This window comes from Rissa tridactyla, chromosome 5 (genome assembly GCF_028500815.1).
Source record: "Rissa tridactyla isolate bRisTri1 chromosome 5, bRisTri1.patW.cur.20221130, whole genome shotgun sequence".
In the NCBI taxonomy this organism is placed as follows: domain Eukaryota; kingdom Metazoa; phylum Chordata; class Aves; order Charadriiformes; family Laridae; genus Rissa; species Rissa tridactyla.
The window spans coordinates 8632665-8653897 of NC_071470.1; the positions used below are offsets into that span (position 1 = coordinate 8632665).

The window sequence follows — 21233 nt, forward strand, 5'->3', positions numbered from 1 at the left end:
TGTGCATATGACACTATATTTGAAGGTGGTTTAGTTGCTCATGGAAGTATTGATTACTAAAGTGAAAATTTGCTTTAAAAATAGTTGAATCAGTGGTTTGTTTCTGAGCACTGAGTGAGCAGACTTCTATAGGTACGTGTATACATCTGTATATGCAACTTTAATGCACTTCCTCATGGCTCTACTTGGTCTCAAAACTACTTTTATTTTTCGTGGAGCTTCTTCAGCATCTATTGGATCAAGGTTTACTTAACTGCCTGTGCTGTTTCAAATTTTGGCATTATTCGCTATGCAGTACTGTACGCTAACATGTCATTCTTTAAATTCTTGGGATCTCAATCTTGCTAAGTCTCGGCATATTGGCATTCCCTGTTCTCTGTAGTGAGAAAGCTCTTGAAAGAGGCAAGGCTGCTGGTTGGATCTGAGCTAACGCTGAATCAATCAAAATGAAATCTTAACTTCTTATTGCATGACTCGGTGAGCAAGCTGTGTTATGGGCTAGTCTCCAGACAAGTAGAAACTAGTTTCAATGTGCCAAAACAACAGTGACAGCAAAGTTTGCAAATATTTTTTCAGCAGTTGATTCTGTGATTGACTTAAATCAATGGAAGATTATTCAGGACAGGTTCTTGCCCTGCCTTCAGGGACTACTTTTTTTGGAAGAGCTCTTGAATCTGCCTTAGGTTTCCTAAGGGAAGATGAAAATGAGGGTACTGAAATTGTTCATGTTTCAATAGGGATTGAATAGTAGTGGGTAGACAAAGGATCTAGACCGGCCCTAGGGAACTAGGAGATATTAAGCTAGTCAAGGCACTTCATCTTGGGGGGAGGAAGGGGGAAGGGAGGAGGGTGCTTTCTGATCTCAGTAGCTTCTTGTTTCCTTTTTCATGATCTTTTTACCTTCTGTCTGAGACAGATGTTTAAAGTCCCATGTAACGACAAGGTTGTGGGCCAGTAGCCACTCTGTTGTGTCCATAGCGAGCATGCAAATTCCTGTAGTTCTAGAATGGTCGTAAGTGCTGCTTTTGTACTCAAAAGTGTTTACGGGCCCTACAGCCTGTCTGGAAAGATTTATACTTTTCATTGGTACGAAAAAGGATTATTTGTTTCCCAAAGCAGTCACGGATTCCTGTACAAAAATATGATCAAGGAATTATTCTTCAAAGTGCCTAATCAGCATCGAGATAGCAGGAATCTCCCATTATTATTATTATGTTTTCTGATTTTTTTAAGCCTCTTTGACTTCTCTCGTATTGCAACCAGTATTGTCACCTTAGTTGAGATGGTTGAGAGTGCAGATCAAATATTCTCTGTCTATCTGTTAGCTCTGGATTTTGTCTGTATGGACTCTGCTACTCGTTGTGGTTAATTCACAGTCAAATAATTTCAAACTTCAATATAATTCTCATATTAGCGTGCATTATTCTGTCCATCCTATATACTTAATCCTGATATTCATGTCCTGCTGTTTTCTTCCCACCAAACTTCAAAAGTCATTTGAAATAGCTCTTTGCTGTGTGCATCAAGGGATGAGCACTGAAGTTCGTTTTCACTGGGATCCTTAGCGTTGCTCCTGTTTTGCTGGTGTCTGATTCAAAACCTGAGCTTATACAGCAGCATTTAATCGCTATTACAATTTAGATCTCTCTTAATTTCCTGTCCTCATGCAAACTTGCACATAACAGCATACATGTGAGCAGACATGGACAGACTGAAGATCCATCTAATGCTGTGTCCTGTCCCCAGCAGTAACCAGGGCTAAACGCTGAGTGAAGAGTATAAGAACAGGATGAATGTGTAGTGAATTTTCCCTAGAGTTCTCCTCGGTGCTTGCAGCTTGCGACTGAAAGCTCACAGAATCAGATTGGTATTGTATGGGACAGATTTTTTCTTAACATGGCCCTTACCCGCTTGTGTTTAAGCCTGTGTAAGCTTTTGGCTCCCAAGTACCGTGCAGTAAGAAGCTTCATAGCTTGACTACACGCTGTGTGAGGAACCATGTCATTTTGTTGGGTTACCTGCTATTGGAAGAGGGAAAAATGGTGGTTCGTTCTATCACGTAGCTCCTTAGATACATTTTTTCCTGTTGAGGAGCCAAATCTTTTGCGTTGTTCTTTTGCTTGCGTGGAAGCCAAGCAACCAAGTAGCTCAGAATGCAATCTTCAAGTCACACTTGACCGCAGCTGACCAAAGGGTTCAAAAGTCGCTTGGCCATCAGGGAAGTGGAAATGGCTTGTGAAGGTAAACGTGCATGGGTGGCATCATTGCAAAAGTCTAATTTCCTTAAGGAAGTTGGTCAAAAATGGCTGCACTTGATTCAAAGACTAATAGCTTAAGAATGATTACTGTCTTAAAATCTTGTTTTGGCTAACTGCTTTTAACTTCTTTTTAATTCCAGAACTTTTGAATCCTCTTGGGAAACATGAAAACAAAGAATTACTTTTTAAATATCTTTCAGGACAGTTGACGCATTCCTGGGAAAAGCTGTTTGGTTTTTTTTTTTCCTGCAAGTTTAGAGTCTGCATTCTCTGGGATTTTAAATATATATAAAATGAAAATTGTTTAAAATCTACCCTTCAAAATGAATGTTGAAAAGTCAGATGACAAAGCAAAGAATGGCCTGAAGTCTTCCTTACTTATAAGGGATGAAAATGGAAATAACTACGCATGTGACAGAACTACACCTTCCTCAAAGAATTGTGCTACCAAGATACATGGTGACCAAAATACAGTGACTGAGCATGAAGATGATACCGGTTTTGAAAATGAGATTGACTTTAGAAGTATTCTTTTAAAACAGCAGTGTATTGAAGCACTTCATCTACAGAAGACACCTGGTGAACACAACTGCGCAGGAGCTCTGCTGGGAGATGGAGGCGCTGCATGCGAGTCTTCTGTGACTGAACAGAATTGTGTGTATCCTTCAAACTGTGACTTGAAAGAAGCAACAAACTTACTAAAAGGCAACGTTGCTACCGCAAAGATGCAAAATCAGAGTATTGAACAATCAGTGCCTTACAGCCAGGCTGACTCCCAGTGTGTATTACCTCTTCCTGCTTCAGAGCAGAACGCCTGGTCCCTGATAAAGGACACGGCACAATGCCACCTGAGCACGTTGGATGTCACTAACATTATCAGTGAAACTCTGGGAACTGATCAAAACGATGACATGAATCTGAGGGAAATGCTAATCTCTTCTGAAGTGTGTACGAGAGGGAAATTTGATAGAACTGGCTCAGAAGGAACAGTTAATTTCTCCTCTGCAACAGTGGCTTCAGAAAGCCCAGATGCCTATTCTGAACTTGAAGTATATTGTCCTGCCTCGGCAGGTGTTGAACAGTATCTAAAAAACACTGACAAGACTGATAAAGAATCACATGAAACAGAAGCACAGTCTGTAAAACCAGCTGCTGGATATATAGATCCTTATAGGCGAGATACATTATCACCGTGCATTAATAGTCACGAAGATGACCAAGTGAAATCCTTGCAGGATACCCCTGACCATCATGAAACTGGGAATTCCAATGCTGAAACATGCATGGATAGTCCTGTAAATCATGCACACCTTCTCCTGGTAGATAAAATGGATGGAGAACAAGTATCAGAGAAAACCAGTGAACCCTTAACCAAAGAACAAAGTACCTCTGGAAGTGCTGCTCATCAGAATATGCACAACACCACTTTCATATCTTGCAGTGTACCAAAAAAGAGGCCTGTTATACCTGACCTGAAGTGCGAAGCAACTTTTGTGGTCTTCAGTCCTATGGCTGACGAAAGCGATTCTGCTCTATGTACTTCAACCCCTAAAGAACGATCAAAAAATACAACTTTTTCTGTTCCGGCTTTGGCAGAATTTGGAGACAAGTCTCCTAACCTAAGACCAAACAAGGCGTTTGTAGGAGGACATAATAGGCGGCCTTTGATTAAAGCTAGTTCAGGTCAAAATGCAGGAAAACCAGTGGGCAGGTCTCCTGTTGTGTCAACGATAACCAAAGCGAAGAAATCTGAGATTGTTAGCTTTCCCAAACCTAATTTCAAAAATGTTAAGCCAAAGGTTATGTCTAGGCCTGTGCTACAGTCAAGAGAGAGCACAGGATTAAAACAGTCTCCCCAGTCCCCCCAGCTATCAGCTGCCTCATCACCTTCGCTGGTTGCTTCCCCGAGGCAATTGTCCCCCTCTATGAAAGTGCTGAGAAAGAAAATAGATCTAGCTAAAGATACTAAAGTGGAATTGCCTGCGAATAAGCCCCATAAGCTACATCTTAACAAACACCTCTTCTCTAGCCAAGTCGTACATGCCACAACACATCCTAGAAACGCTTCCCACAAGGCTTCAAAGACACCTGCACTAAGGCAGAATCCGGAAGATATTGGCAAAGCGAGCTCTACCCATTCGGCATGCTCTTCGGTTTCTGCTGCCCTTCCAATGTGCGTGGAGAATTCGAAAGAGATGCTGGACAATAAAATGGAAAGTTCAAACTCTTTAATGCAGCCCTGTGCTCAAAACATCTACGCCACCGGAGGTGAGAAAGAGGAAAGCAGCAACATGGGAATTCTTCTGGAAGCAACTGCGGTAAAAGATGTGGCAAAGGAAACGTTTGACCTGCACTCAGTTCCTTTAGTAAGCTTTTTTTCTTTACATACTTAATTATATGTTTTGCACATTTGGAAAAAGGGAATTCTGAATTACACAGTGCTGAATAAAAATTGTGAGATGGGTTTTGGGTGTGTAAATGTAACTGTGGTGTTGACTTCTGAGGTGAAGTCTCTCCCTAATAAAGGGAGCGAAGAAACACCGCTTACAAACTGCTTGCACTTGGCCTCATTTGGTGTCTTCAGCCTTCAGCCTTACTCCATGGTATAAAAATCTTTTTGGTAAAGTCATTTTAAGACAATGCAGTTGGTAAGACTTCTAATAAAAGCAAACAAGTCTTAATTTAGTCAGACTGCTAAAATCACATAGCAATAACTTGGTGAGGTTTTTCTAAATATAACTTTTAATATGTGCTTTTATCAAGATAATTCTAGTCATGCTGTAACTTTAAATAGACATTAGAGATAAATTGCTGTTTTCAGGTGTGTTTTTTTCTTTCAAAACATGCTTTAGAACTAAATTACACTTCTAAAATTTACTTACAGAAATATATTAACAATAATAATAAGTCCCACAAAACCAGAACACCAGCAAGTTGGTGAAGCGTTTTATTTTTAACATCTCAATTTAACTGTCTGCTTTGAATAACTTGGGAGCTTGTTTATTTGAAGTCGGACTATTAGAATAGTGAAGAGTAGCCAGGAAATATTTCTCATGCGGAGGGCATATACCTGGTTTTGGGCCGTCAGCCAGCTGGAAGGTGCAAACTTCCTGGCCGGGAGGTATGCGTGCGCTGGTTGGTTGGAAAATATTTTCGGACGAGTCAGCTGCCTGTCAGGAGAAACGTGCTGCTTTCAAATACTCTGAAGGAAGGTTAAAAGAACAGGAACGGTGGGAAAGAAAAGAAGAGCTTCGGGGTTGGGTCTCGACCAAGATCTCAGGTAGGGACGCAGGGTTGGAGTCTTGGTGCGCTGTGGAGTCCCTCCTGTTGTTTGCTTGTGGGTTCAACGGCTTATGTTAAATTGGTGAAATGGAGGAAGCAGCTGTTATCAGTAAAACTGGAGTCTGAATCTTTGTCAGGCTTTACTGATTTTCTGGAAAACCTCCAGTAAAGCTCAGTATATGGAAGAGGAAGCTACTTCAGGTAAAACAGAAGCAGCTATACATTTTTGAAACATTACAGAATAAATTAATAAATAATATCATTGATTTATTATATGAACTTGAAAACCTAAATTAACGGGAAAGCAAGGATAGTTTATCTTAATTCTAAAGTATTTCAGAGCTTGGATTCTGCTTTGCTTCTGGTGCTGAGGGTTAGAGAGAATGCTTTTAATTCACCCTGTCACCAAGATGGAAACCTCTGTGATATTAATTGTTCTGCTGGTACCTGGAGCATATAGAGCAATACATGCTCCATATTAGAGCATATTTCTAGAAATTTTCTAGAATTTCATAGAACAATTTCTAGAAAATAGGCAGTAGACCAATCAGCTGGACTAAATTTAAGTGGTCTTTGGAAAAGTACAGATTAACTTCTGAAAATGAAGATGAGGATTGGAGTTAAAAGTGGAAAGTGCATTAATCTGACCAAGTTGCTGCATCTCAGTTTGAGTCACCAAAAAGCACATGAAGAGCTGTACTTTCTTATGAATTTACCTGTATAGCCTTAACTTTACAGCATGAGTGGTCATGAATTAGTGCCTGTGTAAACTGGAGCAAGAGTTCTTTATGAAATACAGATGAATACTACATATAAACCAGTTATTTTAAACCTGTCCTGGGTCCACTCCTGAATTTGTTTTATCTATGGCACTTGAACGTGAAAGATTTTTGCCTATTTCTGTGTTGTAACTTAATACCTAGACCAGGAAACCTATTGGAAGGGCTCGTAGAGAATTGATCTTGAGATTAGGTGCAGTCGATGTAATTGAATGGCTTAATTAGCATTTGGGGAGGAAGAGGAAAAACTCTGATGTAAAATGACCCCTGTAACCTCTTTAGTGTGTTTGTCATTACCAGTTATTAGCTTCAAACTAATAGTATTGTGTTGCTGAGGGCCATTCAGGAGTTGATTCTTGAGGTTCTGAACTGGAGATGGGGACAATGTGACAGCCAACAGCTAAGCATGTCCCCTGCCTGCATGGCCAGTATTTCGTTGCAGATGCTGGGCTTCTCACAGTGGTGGTGTGTGGGTTCTTTAGGGGTTTTTGTGTTGGATTTTTTTTTTTTAAAAAAACAGATGCCTTCTGTGAAAGATGGGACGACACAAGGGAAAAACACACTGAAGAAAGACCCAATCACACTACAAAGTGTTTCAACTACCAAGGTTAAAATGATGCCATCTGTGTTACCCTTGAAGAAAGGATGTGAAAATAAAACTATCAGCACAATTAAAGCACCTTCTCACAAAGGAGCTGTTCTGTCATCAAGCTCTGGTAAGAGAATTTTTCACTGGAATAATACCACTTAACTAGTTTCTTAAAATTAAGATATCATATTCAATGTACTTTCTGGCAGAACTTTTCAAATGGTACAAAGCTGTATTTTTGGTGCTAAATATGATTCTAACTAAATCACAAATTGTTAATATGGAGAGAGGAAACAAAAAAGGCAAGTTACACCCCATCACTGTAAAAATCTTATGTCATAAGGAATGTATTTAGGAGGGTGTGGTGCTGTAAGAAGAAACAATATTTAAATATTATTATTTATAGTTTGGTTATATAACAGTACTTTGCGGAATTACAACTGAAATTACTTGAAGGGTGTAAAAATGAAGAGGAGAAAATACAGAGCTTGGGTACAAAGCATTTATGATAAGCAACTGTATGCTATCCCAATGGGAATGGGCCCTTATTTCAGGACATAGCATATTTTGTTCAACCTAATTTTGGTACAGCTCTATAGTTTCCAGAAAGGGGAAAAACATAATTGAAGGAGAGACTACTGCTTGAGCTGCTAATTAAGCTCAGATTGATTAATACCAAGAGCGTGGCGGGGGGGGGGGGGGGGGGGGGGCGACACGATAGGGATCTCAAAACTAGTCTGTAGGCTGCTGTTCAAATCTGGTGACTGGAAACTACATTCTGTAATTGTACTGTAGAAACTCAGAAATGTTCTTTTAGGTTATATGCTTTTTTTAACCAAGTGTGGCAATATAGCTAATTGCAAAGGTAACCAGGCTATAAATGACTACACTACAATGCACTGTAATTTGAAAAGTGTGCACACCCAGCTATACCCAGTAAAACCTGTTCTTTTTTAACCCACTCAATCTAAGATTATAAAACAGTCCAAAATACTTCTCTTAATTATATACAGGTGGTGAAGCGTGATAAAATCTGCATCTGTAGCCCTTCATGGGATGAGTCCCTCAAAGAAATTGGATATAGGCTGTTCCCTGACTTGATCCTTCCTAATGTGAGGGACTTGCTCGATGGACTAAGTACCTACCTGTAAGCCACCAATTTCTTGGAAGACTCATCGCCTCTCTAAATACCAATTCAGAGCTTTCCTATCTGTAATTATGGTCTTAGAAGAACTGAGATGCATATAGGTATACATGTATATTTGTCCCTTAGGTTATTAATCCAGAGTAGACTTACGACACCATCGCTAGAAATATATGTAAGCATGGCTGGGTTATAGGACTAACTTCTTCCCTTTGTTAAAAAAAATAAAAAATCAAATGCACTTTTAGAAGCAGAAGCCGTTTGCTGTTGAAAGTAAAAACCTTTAGTCCCCAAGTTTCTTTAGCTAAAGCTGTCACTCCTTAACGCATTGAATGCTGAAATTATGGTAGTCAGTAGGATACCGTTCAAATTTCTTTTATTGGAAAAAGACTGCTTAAGATAAAAGCATAAAAAAGCACCTCAACGTTTCAAAGTCATGCTATGATCTGATGAGACCAGAATTGTAATGCTGCCCATGAGAAGAATTTATTTTCATGCCCACTATTCCTAGCATATCTTACCCTTCATTTTGTTTATGCTATATTTTGGTGTTACAAAGCAGGATTTGATGCGTTAAACTATTATTATCCCATCCCTTGCCAAGAGAATTCTTAGTTCCTTGCTCCCTGGTAAACATAGTACCGATGCAAATCGGAGGATGGGTGTACAGGGTGGGAGAAGGAAGGATGGGGAAAGGTAGGAGTTAGTTGGTACGAAAACCCTGCTGTGTTATGTGACCCCACCTTTCAGGTAAAACCCTGTCCACTGCTGCTTACCCCATCTGTTTTTAAAGTTTTTTTGAAGTAAAACTCTACGTACGCTTATTGTGGCCGTGTGGCAGCTTCTAAACCAAACTCAGTTACCTGTTCTGGCTAAACCCATACTGTAGAGAGTAACTATTTCTTCCGGTTATTTGAACACTTTGGTATTAAACTTGTGCCTTGATATAATTCCAGCAGTGCCGATAAATACCTCAGTAGCTGTACAGTTGGTTGCTGTCAGGATTTTTCCAGACTAGAGATGAGCTAAATCCAGGATGGAAAGAACTTCTGGAGGTCACCTAGCCCAGCCCCCCTTGCCTGTAATTGGGTCAGCACTGAATTCAGACTAGGTTGTTCAGGCATTTGCCAAGCCAAGTCTTAAAAATGTCCAAATTCTAACGACTTTTTTGCTTCCTGAAGTACTAACATAAATGCAACTAATTCTTAGCCAGTTGCTGGCTGTATTCGGGTCGTCGGGCAGGAAGACAAATTGGTGTAGTGAGTCCATTAAATACTCTGAACAAGAGAAGTGGTGGTATAGCTCGGTGTCATCTCTTGCATGTGGATGTTGAGGGGAAAAAAGCAGTCATTCTGTCCAAAATATATCAGTATATGTATTGTTCCCAGAATAATCAAGAGCTTGTGAGCAGTGAATTGTATCATGCACTGTCATTTCAAGTGGCAAGCAGGAAACTCGCCAAGAATCAAGAAATAAAAGAAAAAACGCCCTGTATAAAACACCAATTATAAGATCTTTGCAACTTGGCAGAGGTTGAGATTTTTAGTAATTTTTCTTCACTTGTAAACGTAAACTGTAAATTTTCAGTGGCAAGACGCTAACCCAATAAGGAAGCATGTCTTCTAAGGAAATGCCCTGATCCTCTCCCAAACAGAAGACAGCAAAAGGAGAGGAAAACTCGTATCTCAAGCATTATATTTTTGTGAGGTTATTTGCAGAGCGCATTAAGCTAAAAATAACTTTATTTCAAAACGGTTGCTGACTGCAGTTCACCAGTATTGGTGTATCTTGGCTGGAACTCAGAGTTTTTGCTGAATTAAACTGGTTCTTTAAAAGGTGAGCCCAACTCGATTCAGTGTACCGAAGTGGTCAGTGAAATGGCAAAGCCCCATTTCTGCAGTAAATCAAGAAATCGGGTCACAGTTGCAAGCTAGGTGCCTCAGAATTATTTCTGTAACTATTTGTTTCCATTCCTCCATAAGACAGAATGACCTGTAATCACATACTCATTCTCGAACAAAAATCTTAATTCTCTATGGCTAATTTTTCCATGGTGGTGTGCGTAGATTTCTGTAGTACTGGATGGGAGGCAATATGCCTTTTGCTATGTTTGCTATTGGTCAAAACACTTATTAGAATTCAAGACACAGAATAAAATGTTTGAGTTACCTGGTTCTTACTGGAAGGCGTGTGTAACTTTGTAATCTGGACTTTGAACCAGTCCAGAAATGAAAGCAACTATTGTTTTCGTTCCCAGCAAATGCACACAACCTTCTAATTGGATGTACATAACCACTGTGGAGGAGTAATAGCTGGCTAATAGTTGAGGTATTATGGTTTGGGAAGAGCCGTGTCTTTCTCCCTCTTAAAGGGAGGGGGGGAAGGGCACTGGAGAAGCCAAGGAGTATTTGGTGGTCTCCAAGTTTTTCTACTGTCAGCCTGCCCCTGCAACCACATGCTACCACCCATGCGGTTGGATGGAAACGCTGTGACAGTTTGAGCTGCAGGAAATTGCTTGATTTGTGTTTGAACAGCGTGAAATAGGGATATAAATTATTTACTTTAGATCTAAAAATGTGAATGTCCACCACAACTAGTTGTGTTTTTTTTTTCCTCTTAGTGCTGACTACGGCCTACCTATAAGTATGTAAAGGAATGGAGCTTTACCTGCAAGTTAAGATTTCTGATAAGCTAATACTTTACCTACCCTTCTGCTTTAAAATAATACCATTGCTTTAAATTATTTTCCACTGTATGAAGCTTCACGTTGTTGTTGATGTCTTAGCTATGAGAGCTCTGTCAAGCTGTATGTGTAATTGAAACTATTTGGGGATATGAAAGCAGCAAAAATATTATTCCTCCACTTACTGTTAAAGACTTCCAGAAATTAATGTAAACCATGTAAATAGTCTTTGTAACTAAAACGTCTTTAACCATCTGACAGTTATTTCTGACGTTTTAGGTACCATTTTGTCTCTGATTTAAGTCACTGATAGCCAAGTAAAGCCCTGTGCTTTATTTACCTTTTCCATGAGTCTAGTCCAGTGGTACTCCCTCTTTGGCTTGCTAGTATTTTCATAGCATTTAACTGCAGTAATGAAAGGTTGGGTAGTGGGAAGCTCAACAGCCAGAGTTCTGTGTTTCATTTAATATTTTGGACAAGTGAGACCCATTCCGTATGAAAAGTTGATCACACTGAAGGACTTCTTCAGTGTTCTGCAACTAACTGAAGCACGAGGGAAAATAATTACCCATATGCTATAGGAAATACGTTTCAGTTGCATTAGACTACAAAAAGTTTAGTGATGCTTCGAAACACTGATTTGCTTGTTAGTTCATAATTGCTAAATTCCTTATACTGTGTTTTGGTTTGATTTTACACTTAAATGTGTAATTCAGAGAAGCTTCCAAAGTTAAAACCAGAAGAGGCCGTAACAGATTAAGGCTGTGTTCATTGAGTGTTGTTGCTATTTATTGCACAAAGAAAGGCTTTTCAGATGAAAAATTGAAACCAAATGGTTTCAATGGGTTTTCATACAGCTGGAGATGTATATAAACTTGGTAATTCAGTATTTTTTTGCCATAGCCTTTCACAATACTAGTGAAGCGGAACCAAACCAATTTAGTTTCAATAAGCATTCCCATAATCTTGAGTCTATATTCTGACACTGAACCAGGAGCTAAACCAAACATGGTTACTGCAAATCATTTTTCAGCTTGTATCATTCGTGCTGTCTACCATGTGACTCTGAAGTTGGACTGACATGATGCCAAGAGGAAACAAAATATTTTAAAAGGCAAACATAACTTCCAGGTTTTCTGGCCTGAAACAGTCAGGAAATGCAGGACTGGAGAGTTACTTGTAGGAGTATCCATGTACTTTCTCAAGAACAAATCTGAAATACACCAGAGTCTATAAATAAGGCTTAAAATTTAGTTTCAACCAGGTTTTTTTATGCTTTTTGTTTTTTTAATTTTGCGGAACAGCTGGATTTTTTCATGGATCCTAAAAGTAGGGTCCTTATACTCTTAACTTATATAACATCATTATTTGTCCTTATGATATTTGTCCTTGAGTCCAGATTACTTGGTCCTCTCTTCCCTTTCTTTAATACACATGTAGTGCTTCATTATAGTAATTGAAGCCTGTGTTAAAAGTGAATTTAAAACTCCCGTATTCACCTTCCAGAGGTGTTGGAAGAAGGAGGAAACCCATACATGGGTCTCCATGGAACATAGGGTATGTCTGTAGCACGACGTAAAGCTTGTCTGTCATCCCTCTTTGGTCATCTTCATCTAGAGAGCTCCACTGCTCCATATGGAGCTCCACAATGACTGTTTCTCATAACTGGTCCTCTTTTAATTTCCAGTATAAAGTTACCGTTATATAATGTACCTAATGTATCTGAAAGGACTTTTGTCCAGCTGATCGGTTTGTGAGAGCTCAGGAAGCAGTGCTAGTTGTGAGGGCCTAGGAAGAACCTCACAAGGCGTCCCTTCTGCCACTTGAAATCTCCAATTGCCTGAGTTGGACTTCTGTAGTAATGTTTCCACTCCACTTTGCCCTCGTTTCCTGGCCATCCTCAACTGGAGTGTCTTGCTGGAAGGTGCCTGGAGCAGCGTGTGTATCCTTGTGGCAACCATTGACCTCTAAGCCTCTGCCCCAGGTGTTGGTCATTCAGGTACAGAATGGTCAATTCACATTTTGAAGTCAGAAGGGAGCCATAAAACGATGCAATCTGAATTCAGCATAATCAATTTGGGTTTAGCTTTGCCTACATACGCTAACAGAAAAACTTGCTTTGACTAATTTCTTTTGTTACGCCTCATTAACAAGGAGCTCTCACCATGGGAGAGATACCACTCATGTTTTGCAAGCCGTCCATAGGGTTCAGCATAAAAACACCCATTTGGAATAAATTATTTCCTGTTCAGTTTTATAAGTCAAATGGACCATGAGAAACTTGTAAAAGCAGAAGGTTTTTTGTTTGTGAGGTAATATGAGATCAGTTACAATGAATGATTTCAAAGCAAGTTGATAGATTTATCTCTGGTTTGGTAGCCTTAGGTGTGGTCCTCTGAGATTCTTGGGGTAGTAGAAGCAGCAGGGGGATGGTAACGTTTGAAGGTTTGAACATCTTTATTCCAAAGCTTATGGTGTTTCCAGTATTCTGTTCACTTCCAGCTTCCAGAAAGGAGCATTTCACCCTTTCGTCTTTGTTTCTGGGGCCATCAATGACCATACTTAGGGAATTAAGTTTTCACATATATCCCCAGACTTTTTACAGGTGACTTGTGACTAGCCACACCAGGGTTTCAATGCATTATACCTGTAGGAAGAAACGTGATCGTACTTGCAGAGGCTGATACTAACAGTCCACCTATCAATGCTGTCAGAAACGTGGATGCAAGTGTAAGAACATTCTTCTTTAGGACTGAGGTGTGCACCAGTTCCCTGCAGGGGAATTTCTCGGTACCTAGTCATTTACTTGCAAGGACATGCTGGTGTGTCTTCAAATAACTCTTCACCTCTGCTGGTTAGTTCTGAATTCTCTCGGTGTGGAGGTAAAGGAGGAGAGTAATAGGAATCCTTGTCTTCCTGAAGAAAACTGTATTTATGTTTACAGTAAGGTTCCTTCTTCATGCAAGGAATGCATTAAGTTTCTCCTGCAACAGAAAACTTAAAATATTTACAGATAATGTGGGTATAAAAGCTGCAACTATCATTGCCCCATCCCTGCAGGTGTTCAAGGCCAGGCTGGACGGGGCTTTGAGAAACCTGGTTTAGTGGAAGGTGTCCCTGCCCAGGGCAGGGTCTTGGAACTAGATGATCTTTAAGGTCCCTTCCAACCCGAACCATTTTATGGTTCTATGAAAAAATTCTCAGCGTATAACATGAAGGGGTGTGTGATATGAAGAGCAGGACAATAATGAAAACCATAACTGGATGTGGTCGGTGGTTTTCTTTGCCTCAGCTTTCTTTGTCGTACATTGATTTGACTCGTGCCCACAACTCCTAAATGGACAGAACTTTCCAATAGCTGGGTTAAAGCTAGAGGTTGGGGTTTGTTTAAGGCAGGATGTAAACAGCTCACAACAGTCTCCTGGCAAAGCTGGAGTGGACAAGCTTTGCCACCACTGTGCAGCTGCCCTGGGAAGCTGGTGTAAAGCTACCTGCCATCTGGTGACTGGCTCTGCCTGGGGCCATAGGAGATGACAGCGTGACTGTGTGGACGTGATCTCTTGTGGGGCTGCTCTAGTTCAGCCTACAAAAGGAAAAACCTAAAATTGAGTAAATCCGGCAGGCAGTACGATAGCAGACTGTACTGGAGGTGGGAAAGCAGATGTGAGTTGGGACTTGAGGCCAGGGAGGAGAAGGGCTATTTCTAGATGCTGGAGAGGTCACGGGCAAGGAGTTGAGCCTGAGGGGAGACTGGGAAGGGAGGAGTCTCTCTAATTGTGGAAGGGTTCAACTGGGAGGAAGTCTGACAAATTCCATAACTGGGCCAAATAGGAAGGGAAAAAATTGAAATTTAACAGCAGGCGTACATGGATGTTGTTTTCCCCCTCTAATTGAAAACACCCCAGTTGCTCTTCTGACAGTGGGAGCGTTTGGAGAATGAAAAGAGTTGGTTTCATGGTGGTGAACTGCTACTATAATGCTCTATATATAATATATAGAGAGAGTGCATATATATACACACACACTTATATCACTGAAGATCAATTTTCCAGTTCTAGTCTGAGAATATTGAGCTGCAAGAGGAGGAATGCGTGAATACCTACCCACATGGCCGCTGGTAGCCTGGTAATGTTTTTGTCTCTAACTTGCTGCTGGCTCCTTGATACCTGTGCCAAAGAGGAGCGTTTCCCTAAGGATTGTAGGTGAATGGGAACAATACTGCGGAAGTCTGCATAACGTGGGGAGCTGGGTCTTGCGTTAATCTGTAAACTGTTCTATGATCAGGTGTTATCCCCTAAACAAATGAATCTCTCACGTAAATATTTTTTAGACCCAGTAGTAATTGTAACATTCCCTGTCTTTGCCCAAGTTTATGTTTAGCAGTTGAGGCGTTGCTAGCAATATAACATAACTGTGCCCTGCTTTTTCTTGATAATTTTGGTAGTAATTTGAGACTTCAAAAGGGAGAGATAACTAGAAAGATTATCTGTAAATCTTTGGTAGAATTATGAAACATGCTGTAACCACTCTTTATTCCTCGAAGAAACACTGATATATGTATAGTCTAATAAAGTATAGCTAATACTGCTGAATGGCTAATCAGGCAACCTGGGGGGCTTGCAGCCATCAGAAATGAGTTAGTATTGCTGCTGCTTTACAGTGCTCTTAATAGCAACCATAAACACCCTTACAAATATGTTAAGATCGGTCTGCTGGAAACAATACCAAAGTCCAGTTTGTCTTTCCATCATTTACCTGCTCCTTTCAATAGGTGCCAAAAAATAGCATGTTTTCTTGAAGGTTTGCTCCCCTTGCTTTATAAAGACCTTGTACTGTAGGCTTAGACTGGGTTTTTCATCATAATTTAAATTATTTTTTTAAAAGCTAAGAAGTTTAGCAGTTCTAAAATAGAACCCTCTGGGTTTTTAAACTTGCAGGAAAAATCAGAAAGCATAAGACAAAAATCCAAAATTCAACATATTCAAGAGATAAGGCAATGAAAGGCCAAACCAACTATTGCTGTTAGCCTTAGGGTTAAACAAAAACAGTAACAACAAAAACATTCTTCCAAAGACTCCTTTTGCGCTTAGTCTGCCCTGAGTTTCTGTTTGGGAAAGGCTTCCAACCGTTCATTTCCAGGTGTTGCGTAGCTCGGTGAATGCCAGTTGCTCTGTGCTCAGTTCTAGATGTGAAATGTGTCGATCCAGTTTGAAATGGTGGATTTGGTGAATACGTATTCAACTTGACAGTCTGCCTGGTGTCAGTGAAGTCTTAAGTTCACCACTACTGGCATATGTTTATTCTCTCAATTCGAATTTTTTAGCCTCCAGTGCTATTTAAAGGAAGCCTTAATTTATTCTTATCAATAACCACCCATGAGAGATTCATATGAGAGGATGATTATTTGAGTAAGGATATGAAATCTGACTTCAGAGTCTCTTGAAAAATGAGCTTTGTTCCTTGCTTATTTCCATTCCAGTACAAGAGATACTTTAACATACTTGAAGTAACGTAGTTGTTGCGTAGAGACTTTTTTTTTTCTAAAGAATTGCCAGCTCCTTACTTCACTGTAGAGGAATGTGATATTTCTCGTATTCCACTTCAGTGACTAGATTAAATAACTGATGAAAGCCTGTTACTTTGATGCTATTGCTGGTTGTCTTTATAATTATGGTTCACCAAATATCCTGCTTTTGTGCTTGTTTCCAGTACTTTTGTTTATATCTTCCTGCTTCTGTCTTCAAAACCTCTGCATCTAATTCTGTGCTCCCCTTTCTTAGGGAATGGTAATTGTAAAAATATTTTGTAAAACCATTGTTGTTAGTTGAAGTAACACCTGGAGTAGTTGCTTAATGATCTTGTGTCATGGCTTAAAAGAAATCCTCCCTTGAGCTGGGCTTTTGAAAAAAATGTATCTGAGTGCTTGGGTAATTATTTTAATGGAAGCTTTATAGGAAAGCGCCAAGCAGGAAAAGAACTAAGGAAAGAGCAAAGGTCATGTGTTTGCCGCGCTTCTGAAACTGGCCATCCCAGAGCTGGCCGTGGGTTTGAGTTCAGGGCTGGTTTAGGGCACTGCTGCATTCCGGTGGCTGCAGAGAAGCCGGGCTGGCTCCAAATCATATACAGGGCACGCGCTGTACGAGAAGAGAAGCAGCTTTTTCACGTGCTTGCCTCGATCCCTCTTGCGAGAAAAATCACTGTGAAGAAAACAGGATTTTGTTCCCGTACCTCTTGAACTGGATGAACGAGTCCAGCACAATAGCAAATGCAGTTGATAAGCTGCGTTTGTTCCTCTGGCTGCCTTTTGAAATATAAACCTTTAACTTAGTCATACAAACTTCTCATGCAGTGTAGGTACAGCTGCCCCTTTCTGTTTGTTTGTTTTGGGGGGGAGCGGGGTTTGTTTGGTTTTTGCACCTTGTTTTGCTGAGAGGCTGTTTAGTAAAGGAATTTCTGACTAGTCTGGATTAATTACTGTTCTGGTATGTTGATCCATTAATGAAACAACCTTTTAGAAAACAATGTGGAAAGTTTTAGAAAGCTGTCACATTTGTCGTATGAAGTTTAGTTGTCACAGAAACTTTTTTGCTTTTTTTTTTCTTTTTTTCAAACACACAATTTCAGATACGTGGTCTGGAGTGCTGTTTCAGAGATGTTTTCAGTAAGTGAGAGCTTGTGGGTTATGGTGTTTCTCATGGCATGACAAAGGCTGGGGGCTCTTTAATGAGTTGGAGATACCCAAGTGTCCATTGCAGTAACTTACAAAAAATTCTAAAATATGACTGATAATTTTTGTCTTGGAGATTTAATACTGTGCAGAGTCGCAGTTCTGCAGCTCTGAAGAGAGATCTGACATCAAACGTGTTTAGCGACTCATTGAAGCTTGTGTGGTATATTCCGTGACCTGTATCATCTAATATCCTAATGCATGTTTAGTATATGTTGTATGTAGGATTTCTCTTTTGTTACTGAGTTGATCTGCACGGAGGGAAATAGCTTGGATGTAGCTTCCTTTCCTAGTGCTGTTCCTGGTTTTCCCTTTTTGAAACGGTATTTTGAGACAAGTTATCTAATCCTGTCACACCACCTACTGTTGAAAAGCAGACATTGGGCGTAAATGTCTTTCTTGCCTAGATCTTAATGTAATCCCCTTAATGTCACGCTTTCTTGGTCCTAGTGCAAATTGACGGTTTCTTGGTCACTGGTATTTAAGAGTGGAGATCCTGCAGCAAAACTGATGTTGAATAAAGTGGAACTACTAGCTAATTTTGTCATATTTCAGCAGTCTCTTACATAGCTTAAGCAAAACTGAAATGTGGCTTATGGTGACAAGAATAAAGGGAAGGGTATTCCCTTTAAGTAGAAACTTGAGTGTTCTAAGTCAAATCTGAAACACTGTAGTCATCTCTTTTTGAGTAAGATAAACTATGTGTCAGACTTGAGAATGGCAGTGACATCAGAACTTAAGGTATCTTGTAAAATAACTTTTGTTATAATAACAAAATATTTTTGAAAAAAAAATTAAGCCTATCTTCCATATCTCTTCTTGTTTTTGTACAAAGTAGAAAACCTCTTTTCTGTAGTTATTGCATAGTTTAAAGAGCTTGAGATCAGAGCTGACAGGAGTCAACCCAAGTTGACAGTGGTGACAAGACAGGTCTGTGTGTACACAACTTCTTTTGTGCCATTGTAGTTTTAATCTGGGTGCACGCTTTTCAGAAACAAACTAAAAGCTTAATGTCACTAACCTCAAATTTTCTTGCAGAAAATGTTGTTGCTTTGTTAGTAGTACAAGGGTAAGCTCCTGTCTGAAGATGGCACACCTGTCCCCTATCTAGACACTCAGCTATTGGGCATTTGTATTCAACAAGCTCAAATGAAAACAGCAATTAATGCAAAAATATGTCTGCATCAGTTGGCCACTAAGAACTTGGTTCCAGGGAGTGCTGTTTAACTAGTTCTGCAGAACTAGTCAGTTTTCAGTACATTATGTGAGCGCACCACTTGATACTCTCAGGCTGTGTTTGTCCTTGACGGGATGTGCTCTTTTAGAGCGCAGATGGGGGGGTGGGAATCTGTTTTGGAGGTGGGAACAAACAAAATAATCTTTCTTGGATTGTCTTTGAGATGGAGGTTATAATTTTTATGGGATTGCCAGTACAGTGAACCATAATACATAGAGGTAGGAGACTGCAAGAAAGATTTCATTTCTTTTTTTGTGCGTGTCTGCCTTGAAGGCCTGTCTGTAATGCTCTTGACTTGTTCCTGAGGTCAACATGCAGGTAAAACGGGATCCTTTAAATCCTTGGAACTGTCTTTCTGCATTTACAATAACATTTTTTACCATGTCGATGTGAGGTAGATTAAACCTTTTACATGTATTTTTAATGTGTGAATCTTTTTACTTGTAGGCATATACATAGAAGCAGCAATTGTTTATTTCCAACTCCTTTATTCTTTTCTCTCCCTTCCTTTCCCCCCTCAATTGACAGGTACAGGATCTTTGCCAAGAGAGAAGCAAGCCTCCGTGAAAAATTCTCCAGTCTCCTGGGCTAGCTCCGGTAAATCGCTCACCAAATCCAAAGTGCCTGTCAAAGGTCTTCAGAGAACACCTAGCATCTCGTCGGTCAGCAGCACTCAGAGCGAGCAAAGTCTTTTCAGCAGTAAGTATCCGTCAGTATACGGGTTTTAACTGACAGCCGGCATCAGCTGCTTGTTGAAAAAAAAAAAATCCCCTTGAAGGGAGTCCTGTCTGACAAAGGCCTGTGTTAATTCTCATTGTGCAACTTATTATTAGTGCTAGGTCTCTGGGGCTCTTAACTTACAACTTTCCTTCTTGAGACATGTCACCTGAAGGAGCTTTAAGCCTTGGATTGTGGTTTGATGAGTAGAGGTTTCAGTAAAGCTCCTCTTCCATCCCGAAACATCACAAAAACAGCGGCTCTTCTTGAGCAGAAGTTTCCTTATGTTTACTTATAGCGTAATAAGAAATGTCTGAAGGATGTGAAGGGATTACATGTTGTAATACTTGGAATGGCACATTACAGATTTTTGATACAAACAGCTCTTTTTGAACTAGATTATATCTGTTTTCAGAATTTTAAGACAAAACGTGTAGATGAGATCAAAAGCAGGTATGTGAAACTGCTTTTAGAATATAAAACTTTGCATGGGTAGACTTCTGTGGTGATTTCTAAGGTAACTGTAAGCATTGGTGTGTGATCTGAACCAAATCCATCTTGATTAAAATTAGGGAGAAAAATAACAGAACTAGCTTTGATTTGAAGCTCTACAAAGGGTCTGTACCAGCAGGTGTAGGAGTTCTAGGGGCAAAAACCTGAAGGAAGAAACGCACAACTGACTGTCAGATATATCAGTATTCCCAGCTACACGTATTCAAATATTCTGTTACCATCACGTCGTTTGTTATATCTTGGATACCGGGCAAAGGCCTTTCCTTTGTGCCAGATGTCATTTAAAGCTGTCTTCAATGGACTGAAAGAGAGAACTGTGATTTAACATACGTTTGTAGTTTATGTATGCGCATATACATGCATATGTATATAACTCAATTTTCTCTTGCCCTTTTTTCTTCCCTGTAGTGCCTTCATTAAAAAAAACTAAGACCTAATATATTCCTCAAAAGAACGAGTACGTGCAATAAAATACGCAGTGCCTGTTCCTGTGTAGTCGGGTCGGTTCTGTTACCGTGACAGCCATGTTGACTTTTGCTGTTCAGGTTTAGGATGTATCTGGCATTCCTAAGCAGCTTTGTCCTCTCTTCATTTTACTCCCTCCTGTAACAAAGGGAAGGGGTCATCGCTTCGTAACAAAGAACGGTATTCAGATTAAGTATTCAAACAGATGACTCCTTATTTAGCCTGATTTGCTAGCTGGTTTAATCTGTTTTGTCCACTGCCTTGAAGCTTACAATTTTTTCCACTCCGATTCATGAAGAGCAAGCAGGGAGCAATATGAGAGGTTGAACATGGCTGCAGTCTCTTTGGCTTTCAGCTTACTTTGATCCTTTTTAAATGACTATACCCGGAGGACTCCGCAGTTGCACAGAAACTAATTTTTCTCCTGTTATTTTCATCAATTCTACACTAACACCACCGACTGACTCAGGAAGCCACTATGATATTACCTTACTGACACTGCTGGTAGTGGGATCTTACAGCTTTTGTATTATTCCTTTGTTAGCCACGTTTACTGGGAAAAGAAGTAGGTTGTATTCCTTTTTATTTCTTTCTTTTTTCTTTTTTTTTTTTTTTAAAGCATGTATTTTTGTGGAGGTTGGTAAACGTATGCAATGTTTTGACTTGCTGATTTTCCATGAGATGATTTTTCTTTAGTTAAACTGTTACACTTGATGAGAATGATTTAAGTCTGATGGTCAGGTTTTGTGAGTATAATGAAATTAGGTTAGATATGATTCACATACTAGTATAGTGCGGTTTTTGTGACTTTATATCAAATTGAAAAGAACTAATGACTT

The 21233-nt window shown here is 39.8% G+C and overlaps 1 protein-coding gene across 4 annotated transcripts in view; it reads left to right on the forward strand.

Moving 5' to 3' along the window:
* MTUS1 (microtubule associated scaffold protein 1) overlaps window positions 1-21233 on the forward strand; it is a 130712-nt gene that overhangs the window by 30631 nt on the left and 78848 nt on the right. For all 4 annotated transcript variants that reach the window (XM_054203655.1, XM_054203654.1, XM_054203653.1 and 1 more), the window contains 3 exons: window positions 2399-4624; window positions 6840-7035; window positions 19228-19398. In XM_054203655.1, the coding sequence (XP_054059630.1) occupies window positions 2582-4624; window positions 6840-7035; window positions 19228-19398 (2410 nt within the window). In that variant the 5' untranslated portion in view covers window positions 2399-2581. The remainder of the gene's footprint in view (window positions 1-2398; window positions 4625-6839; window positions 7036-19227; window positions 19399-21233) is intronic.